The sequence below is a fragment of the Calidris pugnax genome, unplaced genomic scaffold, assembly GCF_001431845.1.
Source record: "Calidris pugnax isolate Ruff unplaced genomic scaffold, ASM143184v1 scaffold294, whole genome shotgun sequence".
Lineage (NCBI taxonomy): Eukaryota > Metazoa > Chordata > Aves > Charadriiformes > Scolopacidae > Calidris > Calidris pugnax.
Window position 1 is genome coordinate 541469 of NW_015094505.1, and position 15960 is coordinate 557428.

The 15960-nt window shown below is 47.4% G+C and overlaps 1 protein-coding gene across 1 annotated transcript in view; it reads left to right on the forward strand.

The window, feature by feature from the left end:
• The window catches only part of MED12 (mediator complex subunit 12), a 59974-nt gene that overhangs the window by 9692 nt on the left and 34322 nt on the right, over nt 1-15960 (forward strand). The window contains exons 5-21 of the mRNA XM_014963064.1: nt 1250-1425; nt 1698-1808; nt 2339-2593; nt 4754-4900; nt 5026-5125; nt 5583-5719; nt 6523-6654; nt 7056-7182; nt 7814-8043; nt 8474-8554; nt 9512-9685; nt 10603-10747; nt 11709-11827; nt 11975-12118; nt 12888-13051; nt 13298-13429; nt 15662-15860. Coding sequence (XP_014818550.1) covers nt 1250-1425; nt 1698-1808; nt 2339-2593; nt 4754-4900; nt 5026-5125; nt 5583-5719; nt 6523-6654; nt 7056-7182; nt 7814-8043; nt 8474-8554; nt 9512-9685; nt 10603-10747; nt 11709-11827; nt 11975-12118; nt 12888-13051; nt 13298-13429; nt 15662-15860 — 2573 coding nt within the window. The remainder of the gene's footprint in view (nt 1-1249; nt 1426-1697; nt 1809-2338; nt 2594-4753; nt 4901-5025; nt 5126-5582; nt 5720-6522; nt 6655-7055; nt 7183-7813; nt 8044-8473; nt 8555-9511; nt 9686-10602; nt 10748-11708; nt 11828-11974; nt 12119-12887; nt 13052-13297; nt 13430-15661; nt 15861-15960) is intronic.

Sequence of the window (15960 nt, forward strand, 5' to 3'; positions counted from 1 at the left end):
GAGCTGCTCTCCAGCAGGTCAGCCCCAACCTGTGCTGGTGCAGGGGGTTCTTCCTCCCCAGGTGCAGCACCTACACTTGCCCTTGTTGAATTCCATCAGGTTCCTCTCTGCTCAGCTCTCCAGCCTGTCCAGGTCTCTCTGAACGGCAGCACAGCCTTCTGGGGTGTCAGCCACCCCTCCCAGAGTTGTGTCATCAGCAAACTTGCTGAGGGTACACTCAGTCCCCTCACCCAGGCCCTTGATGAATATGTTTTGCAAGACGGAATCCAGACCTGACCCCAGGGGAACACCACTAGTTACAGGTGATCACAACCCTCTGAGCTCTGCCATCCACCTCACTGTCCTCTCATCCAAGCCACACGTTCTGAGCCTACCTATGAGGATGTTACAGGAGACAATGTCAGAAACCTTGCTGAGGTCAAGGTAGACAGCACCCGCTGCTCTCCCCTCATCTACCCAGCCAGTCATTCTATTGTAGAAGGTCATGAGATTGGTCAAGCGTGATTTCCCCTTGGTGAATCCGTGCTGACCACTCCCGGTGACCTTTTTGTCTTCTACGTGCTTGGAGATGGCATCCAGGATGAAGCTGTTCCCCAATCCATTTCATTTACTTTCCTGTTCCTTTGTGTCGTTGTCCTGCTGCTCACCCTGTGTTGGTTTTTTCACGTTCTGGCACATTTTGCCTTGGGTTTTGCCATCTGCATTGTCCCAGAGGAGTGTAATCGTGTTGTCGCTTTGTGTATTGAGTTTGTGTCTTGTACAGTTAGGTTTTAGTAGAAACAATTATTTTAAAAAATATTTGATTTTATGGCTTTATGGTGTTATCTGAAAGATATTAAGAACAAGTTCAGAGTTGAAATGTTTCGTTTTTCTGCTGTCTTTAAGATTGAGGGTGCTCAACCAGGCTGGCCCAACACCTCTCCCCCCTGGAAAGCCTCTTGTCTCTCCCTGCTCACGCTCAACAACTGCTGTGGAGCAATCTTTCCTCCCAACTTTTCTTGTACGAAGTAACCCTGCCCCCAAACAGAGGAATCTTTCCCCTTGTTCCATGTTTGTGTGGATGTCTCTTCCTCCCTGCCCCCAGGCCACAAGCAAAGCTAATATTGTGGCACGCACTTTTCTTTCTTTGTCCTTTTGTCCTTTTCAAATGACACGAACCCTTTTGGCTTTCCACCTGTGCAGCAGCCTGGTTCTTTCCTGCCTCTTTTTTACCACGGCACTCGTTGCTAACCCGTTTCCTCTTCTCCAGAATGGACGCAGATCATCACCAAGTACTTGTCAGAGCAGCTGCAGAAAATTGCAGAGTTCTACAGGCAGCTCCCAGGGCCAGGCTGTGGCTCACCCTCCGGGCCGATGCCGCAGGAGGTTGAACAAGCTTTGAAGCAGTGGGACTACAACGAGAAACTGGCTATGTTCATGTTCCAGGTGAGGGGCTGGAGGGGGCTGCTGAGTGGGGGGGTGTAGCAGATGAGGGCTAGGGCAAGTGGATGCAAAGTGACTTGTTTTTTTCATGATGTTCTCTTTCTGTGAATAGAATTTTAGGGCTGGATGCAATTTTGAGCTCAGTAGTAGTACGGAGCTGTGTAAGCTTCTAGACTTATTTCCACTGTTAGAAAGCAAGCAGCTGCTGCTCTGTCTTTCCTTAGTGGATGTTGCTTCACCTTTTGGCTGTTTGCTGTGCCTTTGTCTGTGTGCAGGATGGCATGCTGGACCGGCATGAGTTCCTGACGTGGGTCCTCGAGTGCTTTGAGAAGATACGGTCAGGAGAAGATGAATTTCTGAAAATGCTCCTACCCCTGCTGCTGCGGGTGAGAAATATGTACCAGTCTCCTTCTCCTGTTCTCAGTCCCCTTCCTATTGCCTCAGGGATGGTGAGCTATTTTGCACTGAGAACACTAGGGACTGTTGTTCTTGGCTCATGCAAGGAAACCTGTTTTAGTCCTGGTCTCTTCTGTTTCTTTCTCCTTGACCCTGTTTCCCTGCACTGGACTTGGTAACCCCTGCCCATGTCCTAGCTGTGATAGCTGGACTTGCAGCACACCACCACATGGAAACTGCTTTTCTTTCTTTCTGTCGCAACAGATTGTGGACAGATCTTTGGAGCCCTGGGAAGGCTGGGTGTGGGTACATTTTGATACACAAAGTCATTGCCATCGAGCAATCAGGGTTTTTCTGCTGCTTAGTAGCCAGTGGGTGATTGATGATGCCAAGGAGCTCAGTGTGAAAAGGGATTGTCTCTACAGGGCAGTGCCACGCATTATGCTATTTTGCTATTTTTTGGGGGGGGTAAGGCTTTTCTCCTGTGTTTCTTGTAACGAGGCCATTTCCCTCCCTGCAGTACTCTGGAGAGTTTGTGCAGTCTGCCTACCTGTCCAGACGTCTGGCCTACTTCTGCACCCGCAGGCTGGCCATGCAGCTGGACGGTGCTGGGGGGCACCCGCCCCACATCCTCTCTGCCCAGACGGGGAACCCTCTCCCCTCGACTCCCACCCCTCAGCCAGCTGCAGCAAATCCTCCTCCCAGCCCTTTCAGCGACTTACTGCTGTGCCCCCAGCACCGGCCAGTGGTGTACGGGCTCAGCTGCATCCTCCAGGTGGGTTTGAGTAGTGGCTGGTGATAGTGGGCTCAACAGGGATGGTTTTTATATTGGGTGCCATCACTGAAGGATCATTACGGTCTGGGTTAGCAACTTGGGGAGTACAGAAACATCAAACCATGATTGTCAAAGGGTAGGTCTTTGCTGAATTGTTACACAGCGTTTGTACCAAACATCAGTGCTGTAGCAGTGCCCTTGACTGACTGGCATCAGAAAAATGGGTTGCAATAGAGCCTTTTGCTCTATTCACAGGTGCCTCAGATGGCTGGAAAAGCTTTGCAGAAAAGGGGATGAGAAAGATATTATGTATTTCAGTAACATGTCAACTAGGAAAGGAAATTATGCCAGAAATTAAAGAGCGCTTCCTAATCTTGTGAACCCTTAAAAGCAAACAACCTCCCGTCAGAAAAACCCACCCCCATGGAACAAAAAAAACAACAACCCAAACCAAACAACCAGCACACACAAAGAACAACCCCTCTCACTTCTGTAGGGAAGCACTCCAATGGTTTAGTTAGACCACTCTCCTCTGGAGTGGCAGCAGGCTATTGAAAAGGAGTAACACAAACCCCATAGTCTTTGTGCTTCAAATTGATTAAACCTTACCTTGCGGTAAAAGGACAAGGTTGCTGAAGCCTTATTGATGGATGCTTGAAGGGCAAATGCTGTTGTGTCACTGTGGGACTGGGTTCATACTGTCCTTGTGGGAGAGGGAGATAGGTGAGTTCTGTTCAGCATGTGCGTTTGTGTTTTTTCTCCCTCAAGAGGAGAAAAGGAGGTCTCCTGCAAGAGGAGTGGAGATTTGCCCTTTCCAGGGGAGGAAAGGAGTGTGTTAAAGCAGAGGAGATTCTGGAGAGTGCAGGATGGAGCAGAAGATGGATAGGAAGAGAGCACAGACCTTGGCAAGCTGCAGCTCAACAGAGAAGCTAGAGATCAAGGAGCCCTGACAGGATTGAGAAGCAGCCAGCTGCTCTCAAACAGGGTAGAAAGAAAATTCCTAGAGTACAGTTAGCTGGAAGTAAAGATCTGTCTGCAGGGGCTAGAGAGCAATGTGGGGGTTATAAATAACCCCTTTGTGTTCCTACTAAGTCTTTCTTGGTCACTTTCAGTTAAAAGGTTTAAAGGGGTTGTTTTTCTACATTCTGTGTGATGAAACATGTCTTTTTCAACATTAAAGTCCTTTGGGAGCTTACTTTAGGAAAAGTACATGGGCACATACGCCTCAAAGACTTGGCTGATTGGGGGGTTGAAAAATTTGGGGTTTGAACACAACCTGCTTAAAAGGTTCAAATTGGTTAATGATGGTCTGATCTTTTTTAGTGTGCCTCAGAAGAGCTCTTCTGATAGACCTGCAGGATCTTCTGATCTGCAGATAGTAGATAAGGCTAAGGCAGAATAAGATCTAGTGGTTGGAAGTTGGAGCTGGGTGAAGTGAGGCTGGGAAGAGATGCGTTGCTAATAGTGTATGTAATTAACCTTTGCTCAGATGTTCTCGAGGTATGATGGATTCTTTGGTTTGAGCATTTAAAACAGTATTGGATGTCTATCTTAACGTCTGGCTCCTTGTGAGCCAGAAGCTGTAGGGGTGTATCCTAGGAATGGTTCAGTGAAGCTTTGTGTTTTTGTGGGTGTCTGTAGAAGATGATAAAAGAATGAAAATGTGTATATAATAGTATTGTTACTATAATCATCCTTGTAGTTATTAAATAATGTAACATAATGAGTTTGGGTCTGTTGACTCATGCTTCTTCTCACGCTTTACTCTTGATGTCACTAATGTAAATGCTGCTCCTGGACCACAAGGCTTGGGTTGTGCATTGATGATGTGAGCTGTAGAAAATAAGTCCTGTTTAGAGCAGGGAACTCTACAGCAACAAGTTGCTGCTTTTGGACAACGTGGAACTCTGGTCTTGGCTTCCTAAGGATACCTAGGGCAAAAAACCTCAGTGTGGCAAAAATACTAGTTTACTCTCCTACTCTAGTATTGTCTTTAGCCTGAAGACTCTTTCAGAGCTTAGAACAAAAAAATCCAAACAGTAAATATGTGTACAGGATGATGAATGCTGGGCAGTAGGATAAAGGAGTGCTTATGTCAGTGGAAAGCAATCTAACTGAATTGTTTTTACCTTGATTTGCTGACTTTTCTATCTGTTGCAGAGTATAATTTTGTGTTGCCCAAGTGCCCTTGTGTGGCATTACTCCCTGACTGACAGCAGGATAAAGACCGGCTCCCCGTTGGACCACCTGCCTATAGCCCCATCCAACTTGCCCATGCCCGGAGGGAATTCGGCTTTTACACAGCAGGTGAGCAGCCTTCAAAAAAGGGAGCTCTTGCTGCTCCAGGATAATAGCTGTATCTTAGATCTATCAGGGTTTTCTTTTCTTCTAAGGTGTCCTTGTGTATATTTACACAAATCCATTGTTTTTAGGTTCGAGCAAAGCTGCGTGAAATTGAGCAGCAGATAAAGGAGCGTGGCCAGGCCGTGGAGGTTCGCTGGTCATTTGACAAGTGCCAGGAAACCACAGCAGGTAACTTGCTGTAGGTTAAAGTTTTTCTCCCCCTGTTCCATGTGTTACCCTGAGAAACTTCCCATCTGGCTATTTTCTTTGATTTTTTCCTGTTTGTTTCTGTTGGCGTTTACTGTCAGCAGTGGGGAAAAAAAAAAAACCAAATGGCTTTTTTTTTTTTTTTCTTTCTGGTACAAAATCTTACATGGGTCTGTTTCCCCAGGTGTAGGGGGAGTTTCTGTTACTGGAAGCTGGAAATGTGTACCAGAGCACTATACTCTTGTATAAGTGCCATGTTCTGATACTTTCCCCAAATATCTGCTGTGAGAGTCAGAATACTAAACTTAGGTGGACTCTTGCCTGTCTGGTACAGCTTTCCTTAGGTAGTCTCCTGAGCGGTGTGCTCACAGAAGCTTTTGCTCTGTGGTCTGTTGTACCAGTTGCAAAATAGGCATTTTTTTTCTCTGTTCTCTTCTAGGTTTCACTATTGGCCGTGTCTTGCACACTTTAGAAGTTCTGGACAGTCACAGCTTTGAAAGATCTGACTTCAGCAACTCTTTGGATTCCTTGTATAACAGGATATTTGGGCTGGGTCCAACCAAAGACAGTCACGAGGTGCCTTGGGACTTTGCTGCTGGGCCCTGGTCTGGGTTGTGCTGTGTTCTTGTTTGTGTTCCACGGTTACCGTGCTGTGTCCGCAGAGAGCTGACTAGGTAGTGGCCTTTGGCCAAGAGATGTGATCTCCATTGAAAAGGATTTCATGCAGCCCTAAGTTGGAGAGATGCTAAAGTGAGAATGGGGGGGGGAGTGTGTCTGTGCTCTAGAAAGTCTACGCTAACAAGTCCGTGTAAGTTTGAGAGTCCACACAGCTAACTGAGGAGTCTCCTGATGGAAGACATCAGTCTGGATATCAGATTTAGGATAAAGTCGTGGTATGTGTTTGAGAGAAGTGCTAGCCTTGTCAAATTCTGGGCTGGCAGCTGCTTCCTGGGAGTCTGGGAGCTCACAGTTCAAGTTCCTCTTAGCCTGGGGGGTGATGTATTTCTGATGTGTAGGACCATAGTGCAACCAATACAACCAGACTCAGTGGTTTGGTAGTTTGCATACTTTGTAGAATGCTGTCGAAAGGTGTGTTTCACTCTTTGCTAAGATCAGCGCTCCATAGGTGGGCTGCTGGAAGAGAGATGATTTTCTGAAGCAAAGCCAGCCTGGAGATTTGTCAAGGGCTGTGGATCACCTCATGTGGCAACGTGGAGTCAAAGCAGCCTTTAGCTTCATATCTGTCCTCTGTGGTAGGAAGAGAGGAACGGTAGCACTCTTCAGCAGAAGACTTGCTGTTCTATCCAACCTGAGGCCTTAGGACTGCTCACCTCTTCTGTTTGGCTCAGGTTCTCACTGTAGTTTGTGTATCTCAACAGATCTCCCCAGATGACGATGCGGTGGTGGCCTTGCTGTGCGAGTGGGCTGTCAGCTATAAACGCTCCGGACGCCACAGGGCCATGGTTGTGGCCAAACTCCTGGAGAAGCGTCAAGCAGAGATAGAGGCTGAGGTGAGTCCTCGTTCCTGGAAGGCTAGCAGCAGTGAAGGAGAGCAGAGGTTACCTACCTCATATTGTCTAACTGCTCCACCAAAGGCAAAGGCTGATAAGCACGATGCCTCTTAACACTGGTGCTGTTCATTATGGCGTTTGCTCCATCTAACCCAAAGTAGGTCATAAATGAGCCTGTGGGATGGTGTGTATCCCATTTCTTGGATACATTTGAAGACAGGTGATTGCAGTGCAGAAGTATTGTCAAACTTGGAGATTCTGAAGTGGTTTACAGAAGCCTGTGTGGTGGCTTTCCTGGAAGTGCAAGATAGAAATTTTGGATTGAAGACTTCTTTTTGGGTTTTATGGATAGTGAGTTTCTCCTCTGTGACAGCAGTTGGTACTTTTTTCTGTTTCTCCAGAGATGTGGGGACTCTGAAGTCGTGGATGAGAAGGGCTCCATCTCTTCAGGCTCTCTCTCGGCAGCCAGCGCTCCTGTCTTTCAGGATGTCCTTATGCAGTTCCTTGACACCCAAGCTCCTATGCTAAGTATGCAATAAGAACTTAGGGTCTCCTGGCTTCTAGCTTTCCCTCTCCTGCAAACTTTGAATCTGTGTGCTATTCTTTTATGTATCTAAATTCTCTCTCTGGCTTCCTTGTCATTCAGAGCATACCTGGGAGAGGCAGGGAAAGCAGCCTGGAGGGCCAGATGACAGAAGGATAAGGTGGAAGCACTTCTGTTAACAGAGTGTTGACCAAGAATAAATTGCTGTAGCCTAATCAGGAATTAAAATTCAGTCTGAGAACTAGAGGGAGGTTTCTGAATAGTAAGTGATAAAGCTCTGGAGTAGTCTCTCCCTGAGAACAGATTCAGGGGGACAGGGTACCGCTCTGTGTGACGCAGCCAACTGTGCATCCAGCAATGACACTTCCACGCTAAAGTCCTTTGCATCTGGTCTGTGAGACTTAACTGGAGAGTTTGTGACTTACTTAATTGCCCCCTGTTGAATCTGGGCTTTCTGCTTGTAGTCCCTGCTGCAATCTCAGAGCGGTCTATCAGTCGCTTACTACGTTGAGATCTCTGGAAACACTTTCTCTAGCCCTAGGTTAGGTGGCTGGTGCTGCTCAGAGTGCTGCAGAAGAACCCTGGTAGCCCTGACTGTCTGTGCTGTCCTTTCAGCTGATCCTGGGAAGGAAAATGAGAAGGTGGAGTTCTTTAACCTGGTGCTGCTGTTCTGTGAGCTAATCCGACACGATGTCTTCTCTCACAACATCTACATGTGCACCCTCATCTCCCGAGGTGACCTTGCCATGGATTCTCATGGGCCTCGCCCGCCCTCCCCGTTCGATGACCCTGCTGAGGAGCACGACAGGAAGGAGACGGAGGGAAGCAGTGGCATCAAGCTGGAGGTGAGAGCACAAGCACCATGGCCCTCCTCTGCACGTTCCTGTGGTGTGCTTGCCCATTTTTACCAGCTTGGGAGCCTCCTTGCTATTCCCTGCTGGAGGGTGTACCAGTGACTCATGCTTCTCCTTCCCCCACCCAGCCTATTTTCCTAGTGTTTCAGTTTGGAAAGTAGAAGGCTGGAAAGGACCTGCAGAGTGTAAAGGGGTAGGCAGGAAAATCTTGCACTGCTCAGAGCAGCATATCACAAGGTTCTCTGTGAGGCCTGTCGATGATATTTGCAGTGTATTAGCCTCCCAACTTGCCAGACACCATGGGTGTGTTGGCACATTGCTGTCACTGTCCCACGTGGACACGGAGTGCTGTACTGTACAAATACTCTCTTATTCCCTGGTGCATCACTGAGATGTGTAAAGCTGCTGGCTCTGTTCCCAGGACACAGGTCTTTCTGAGCCCATGGACATCGACCACAACTCCAGCATGCTCTTTGATGACATGGAGAAGACAGACTTCTCGGTACGTTCCTGCATTTTCTACCTGTTCCTCAGTAAGTAGGTCAGTAGGTTGCAGTGGGACCAGGGACAGCATGTGCCTTGCTTTTGTGTGAGTACTCCCTGTTGTGGTTTGAGGCAAAACAGAATCAATTTTCAGTATTTTTTTCCCTCTATGGCAGAGCGAGTCTGCTGGAAGTGGCTAGGTTGTAAGGCAGCTGACACTGCAAAAAGGTCTATATAACCTGTTTATGCTGTTTGGAGTCCATCAGAGTAGAGTGAGACCCAGTCATTCCTGGGATCTCTTACACTCTGGCCACTGGTAGCCCAGTGTTTGGGCAGGGTAGGAAATGGGCTGCTTGGGAGTGGGTGGGAAATGGATGAGCATGGTAAGACCAGGAGATTGAGAGTGACCAGTTAGTGTTGGCAGGGGTTTTCTTGATGACCTGGGAGAAGACACAGTTCTGCTGTCATCATACTTATCTTTTGCAGGCATAGGTGGTTCTTTTTTCTTTTTTTTTTTTTGAGAAAAAAATTTGCAGGCATAGTTCATGGTTGCAGAACGCTTGGAAGCACTTAGTAATAAAAATAACTTGTGCTGGTTAAAAAAATCTCAGAGTAGCCACATTCCTGCAGCCATTTCTGGCCTTCCAAGGTGCATTAGACAGATGTGATGTGCAGAGCTATGTGACTTTCCCAGGATCCTTGCTTGTTCTGTGGAGGTGGTTGTTCCCAAAATCTGAAGCTGTGGTTATTTATTTCCTGTTGTTGTTAACTCAACATACAACACGGACCAGAAGCAGAAATGGGAATAGTGTCTTAGCACATTGCCTTGGTCATTGCCCTAAGAACTGGATGTTTCTCCAAGCCACCCTCTTCCTGCCCTTGTTTAGGCCTGAGGAGATGTACCTTCCTTCAGCACTCTTCAGTGTTGCATGACCATATTCCCTAGCTACCTTTACTTGTCCTTTTGTCTCCCTAGATGTTTTCTCCTCCAATGCATTGTGAATCTAAAGCCAGCCCTTCCCCTGAGAAACCAGATCCTGAAAAGGAAGCAAAGCCACTGCTGAAGGATAAGTCTGTGGAAGGAATGCTAGCATCCCTGTATGACCAGCCTCGGCACATCCAGTATGCAACACACTTCCCTATTCCTCAGGTAGGAGATCTCAAAACTTTTTTTGCAAAATAGTTCATGGTTGCAGAACGCTTGGAAGCACTTAGTAATAAAAATAACTTGTGCTGGTTAAAAAAATCTCAGAGTAGCCACATTCCTGCAGCCATTTCTGGCCTTCCAAGGTGCATTAGACAGATGTGATGTGCAGAGCTATGTGACTTTCCCAGATTCCTTGCTTGTTCTGTGGAGGTGGTTGTTCCCAAAATCTGAAGTTGTGGTTATTTATTTCCTGTTGTTGTTAACTCAACATACAACACGGACCAGAAGCAGAAATGGGAATAGTGTCTTAGCACATTGCCTTGGTCGTTGCCCTAAGAACTGGATGTTTCTCCAAGCCACCCTCTTCCTGCCCTTGTTTAGGCCTGAGGAGATGTACCTTCCTTCAGCACTCTTCAGTGTTGCATGACCATATTCCCTAGCTACCTTTACTTGTCCTTTTGTCTCCCTAGATGTTTTCTCCTCCAATGCATTGTGAATCTAAAGCCAGCCCTTCCCCTGAGAAGCCAGATCCTGAAAAGGAAGCAAAGCCACTGCTGAAGGATAAGTCTGTGGAAGGAATGCTAGCATCCCTGTATGACCAGCCTCGGCACATCCAGTATGCAACACACTTCCCTATTCCTCAGGTAGGAGATCTGCTCATAACGCTTCCCTGTTGCTGCCTTGTGCTCTGGTCACGGGGTTGCTGTGTTTCCCTACAGTACTGCTTTGGCTGGGTGAGGAACAGTCGTGCTTTCCTGTGTTGCTGCAGGAAGGGATCTACTTAAGATGTCTCCTTGCTTCCTCCCAGAGCAACTTCTGGGATGAAGCTTTCCTTTTCCTTTAGGAGATCCAGATGTGAAACAAGATGAAAGCATTCAGCCTCATGGTTGCTAACACAGTTGTCTCTCTTGGTTCCCTAGGAGGAATCGTGCAGTCACGAGTGTAACCAACGGTTGGTAGTTCTTTTTGGGGTTGGAAAACAACGGGACGATGCTCGGCATACCATCAAGAAAATAACCAAAGACATTCTAAAAGTCTTAAACAGAAAGAGCACTGCAGAGACGGGTTAGTAGAGCTTAAGCCACTCCTTTCTGAAGTAGGAGATTCTTTCCAGTTGGCTGGCTCCTTTGTCTGGAGTCTCACAGTGAAAGGGTTTTATATAATCTACAGTGCCTGGTGAGCTGTGTCAGTCACTGAGAGTCTGGAGTGGTGCTTTGTTCCCAAACACACCAACCAGCAAGTAAGACAATTGGTTTCCTGCTGACAATATCTGTTTAATTGAACTTTTCTTCGTGGGAGGATTAAGTCATATAAGGTTCAGAGTGAGACCGTGGCCAAAACTTTGGCTTTTCCAATTTTATTTTCTTTAGTTCTTGCATTTAGATCCTTGCATAAGAAGCAGAGAGGACTTTGCCTGTGCATATTCGGCAAAGACCTTGATTAAATGTAGCATACCCTTATGCTCGGGGCACATGCTGAATGCACAGGGTGGGTACTTTGGATAGCTGTGTCAAAATCAATAGAAAGCCTCTGACATCCATCAGCTGAGAATCTGGCTGCAGTATTTTTTCTCTCTTACTCTGCTTTCTGAAAGGTAACTTGAAATTCTTTAAAAGATGGGGTGTTCTGACAAAGAAATTTTGAGGCTGGACATCTCCAATCCAGAACATCTGTTTTTATCAGGGAATCAGTGTACTGAGATCAATCAAGAGAGAAACAAACTCGAGAGAGAGATTGAACAATTGAGAGAGAAAGTGTTTTTCCCCTCCAAGGAGTTACATTCATTTGGGATAAATTAGATGTTAACACTACTGTCATTCTCAGGTTAGGAATTCCCTCCTCAGCAGTATACTGTTTTGAATTCAAGATGGTCCTTATCAGTCTAAGGTCTGGGACTCAAGGTTTTTGGCTTTGCTGCGTGGCAGGGGCTGGTCTTGCTGAGGGACTGTCAGATGCTGATGGTAGAGGCCTCCTCTGATGAGGAAGGTAGCCTGATGCTATTTTCTGACCCTCCCAACTTTGGTAGGTGGAGAAGAAGGCCAGAAGAGGAAAAAGAGCAAGCCAGAAGCATTCCCAACAGCTGAAGATATCTTTGCAAAGTTCCAGCACCTTTCTCACTTTGATCAGCACCAAGTCACATCTCAGGTATGAAACTTTCAAGGCTGCTGTCCTTCTTGGGCCCTGACTGCGTCCCTTTATGTTACCGAGAGTAGCTCGGAGAGAAAGGGAGGTGGGCCTGCTGAGGGACTCCTGCAAGGGGAGGTAGTACTGTGTGTTGCCTTGTGCTTGCAGGTATCTCGCAATGTCTTGGAACAGATCACCAGCTTTGCCTTGGGAATGTCCTACCACCTGCCTCTGGTACAGCACGTGCAGTTCATATTTGACTTGATGGAGTATTCACTCAATATCAGTGGTCTTATCGACTTTGCCATCCAGGTAAGTGCAGTCTGCTCAAACACTTCCTGGGGAGGGGATGGTCAGCCTGAGAGGCAGCAGATCAGTGCTGTGAGGACTGAGCTGCTCCTGGGATCGTTGGTGACCCTCTGACCTGCGTCGTGGCGGTGGTCAGTGCGGTGCTCCCGGGCTGCAGCTGTTAGGAATGGGTTGGCTGTGGCAGGTAGCCTTAGGGGTTCTGTCCTGAGGATTATTCTTCCAGAGCCTTTCAGGGTTGTCTGCAGAGGACTTGCGTGATGTCTCTGTCCCTGGCTGCAGCAAGGCCTTGTTCTGAGCGAGAAGGGGATCGTCTGTCTCTGGCAGCTCTCCCACCCCGCTCCCCTGGAAGGATCCTTGGCACATGGCAGTGCGGGCTGCCTTCTGGATCCTGCTAAAATCCTGGTGCTGCTTCTGCAGCCTGTGCCAGGTGTCTCTTGAAGCCTTGCTATGGTCGCTGACAGAATTGAGGCTGGTAGCCTTAAAAAGGGAGCTGAGTGAGATTTATGCAGGACAGAATTGCCAAACGAGCTGCCTGCTACTATCATCTGTGGCCATATCCCAATCCCTCTCTGATATCCAAGCACTGACAGTCCCTTGTGCTGCCGGAGTGAGATGTTGTGTCTAAGTATGGGTGCCAACTGTTCCAGGGCTACATCTCTAGGCAGAAAGCCCCTGCCAGGTCCTATAGGCTGTGGGTGTGGTGTGCCCGCTCCATTTCTGACCATACCTTACCCCTGTGGCTGTTGAAGGGTTTTTCTGTCATTGGGTACAGTTGCTGAATGAACTGAGCGTGGTGGAGGCAGAACTGCTGTTGAAATCCTCCGACCTTGTTGGCAGCTACACCACCAGCTTGTGCCTGTGCATCGTGGCTGTGCTGCGACACTACCACTCCTGCCTTATACTGAACCAGGACCAGATGGCTCAAGTCTTTGAAGGGTAAGGGAGTCTTCCCCTCACCGTGTGGAAGGAAGCAGCCTCTCCTCTGGGGTCGTGTAAGGGGCAGGGATATAGCTGTGTCCTTCCTAAAAAGGTGGAAACTTCATGCCTGAGGGTTCAGCTCACAGAATTTGCAGGGGATAGAGTGTGTCAGTGAGCACTCTTGCTGTGAGCTCAGGAAGATATCTGTGTAATGAGGTTATTCCTTATTTCTTATTGCTGCAGCATTTTTTTGTCTCTACACAGCCTGTGTGGGGTGGTGAAACACGGCATGAACCGCTCAGATGGCTCCTCAGCAGAGCGCTGTATCCTGGCCTATCTCTACGACCTCTATACCTCCTGCAGTCACCTCAAAAGTAAATTTGGGGAGCTTTTTAGGTGAGTCTGGGGCAGGTGGGAGGCAGTGGGTGCTGACCAGTATAGCACCTTGGCTTAAGCATTGCTTGTGATCTTGTTTGATGGGATTGTCACTGAGATCCTCTCAATGGGGAACTGAAATCTTGGAAGTAGTGCCTGTTTTAGAGGTGGTAATGACCCAGTGTGTAATTTTGATTATTAGATCGTTAAGTTTTTGGTAAATTGGCTTCAGCATTCCTCTGCACCTCCACAGGTCTGTTCTTAGTCCACTCCTAGAGGAGAAAAGTAGAGAGATCTGTTTCTACCAAACTCTGGTGACCGAGCAGTTTATCCTAATAGTTGTTCTCTGCTTGTACTTAGCTCCCTGATAATCCTTGGACTGCTTCTGAACCTGCTCTGCCTGGTTCTGGGTTTGTTCCTGTACTACTTTGTGCTCCTTATCCTTGCTCTGCCCCTGTTGGCTCTTCAGGTTCTGCTCTGCTGATGAAGCCCCCAAGGTTCTGTCCTGAGGGCTTACTTTTACTCTGTGCCCTTCTGCCCTTTGCAGTTCTTCTCTTGGGAACTGTGCCCCCACCAGCTCCCTGTGGAGCTCCTCCCTTGGCAGCCTAGAGATGGAGTTCCACACATTTCCCTGGCTTTTTGCTTTCATTATCCTGTGAAGGTGTAATTCTGACAGCCCCGTTATCTGGTAGAATGCTTCATTTTGTCTCCTCTCCCAGCCCCCGCTCCCTGGTAGTGGTTCCAGTGCGTAGGGGTATCCATAACCCTTGGTGTTACCCCTCATTGAGGGGCTTTGTGCCCTGGTGCCAGCTGGCTAAAATCCTGGCTGCTGAGAGACTTTGAAGTCTTTTTCTGGACTGAAATGAGAGCGAGAGGGAGTGCTGTGCTCACAGGTGCCTTGGGGTTCTTTGGAGGAGTCATCACACATACAGAAATGAGAAACCTGCCATTAGTCTCACTGAATCCCCAAAAGCTGTTCAGCAAGGGTTTAAACTAAATGATCATAGATGAAAGGGAATATCCTCCAGCAGGCAAACAATAGCTTAGAGATACAGACAAGGAGTGGGAAGGAGTTTATATTTTGAGGGTGATCCCTCCCTGAGGAGTCCATTAGGACTCTGCGAGGGCTTCTGCTGTTCTATGCATCAGAAGTTGTATGAGTGGCCTCAAAACTTTTCATGTAACTGTTACTCGGCGTATAACAGTGGAAGTTGGCTGCAGATTGTTGTAGGAGGGCACAGTGATGGTGAGCAGGTGATAAACTGGCAGATGAAGTTTAGTGTTGTTTAAACAAAGTAATGCACGTAGGACTGTCCTGGTTCCCTTCCAAACTCTATGTAGTGATGGATATATACTATTGGTTGGATGAAGGATCTTTGAGCTGTAACAGATACGTGACTGAAAATGCCATCATAGTGTTCAGTAACAGTCAAGAAGCAAATTAAATGTTAGGTATTGTTTTGGAAAGGAATGGAGAGCAGACCAGAGAGCATCATTAGGCCACCATTGAAGTCAAGGTACATCTGCGCATTGTGGATTGGGGCAACAGGCTCCAGAAGGCATTTCCAGTTAGGCCCAAAGGGTGGGGAGTGGATAATGACCAGAGGTTTGGAATGACTGACTTGTGAGGAACTGAATCTCCTCCCCACAGAAGAGGAAAACTAAACGTTCAGTAGGACTTACAATACAAGCAGAAAAAGGAATTAATAGAAAATAACAAATAGTAGGTTCAGAACAAAAGAATAAACTTCATAGTTCTCATAGTTAACCCGGAACTCATTCCATGTTGTGGAAAAAATTCTACTGGACTCCAAAAGTAGCTGGACAAATTTGCAGGAGGAAAATCTGTTGAGGAGGGCATTATCTTTAACTGAAAATCTGTGAGCCTTAAGTTGCAGCAGGATGGGGAAGGATGCTGGAAAACAGTATTGCCACATACCTGCCTTGCTCTTAAACTCTCCTCTGGGCATCAGCTGTTCCGATGCCAAGGGCTGAGCTAAGTGTTCCCCCAACCTGCCCTGGAATAGCCATTCCCATGTTATGTTCACTGAGCCCAGGGGTAACCTCCAGGTGTTTCCACAACAAAGAATCAGCTTCACTCTTTTGGGAGAGTCTCTGTTGGTACACAGTGATCTTGAGTTTCCCCCCTGTTCTTGCCAGGGAGGGCTTGTCTTGCACAGGATTGCTTTGCTTATTAGAGTTCAGTGGAAGTTTAGTTTTTTGTTTTCCTCATCTCTCTTCTGTCTCGTTTAGTGACTTCTGCTCCAAGGTGAAGAATACAATCTACTGCAATGTTGAGCCATCTGACTCCAACATGCTATGGGAACCAGAGTTCATGATTGACACCATTGAGAATCCATCTGCACATAACTTTACCTACACCAACCTGGGCAAGAGCCTCAATGAAAATCCAGCCAACCGCTACAGTTTCGTCTGTAATGCACTTATGCACGTGTGTGTGGGACACCACGATCCAGACAGGTGAGAGGCAGAGCTTTCATGGTTTTATCGAGATAGTAATACCTTTAGGTGAGGTTTAGAAAGCCCATTGC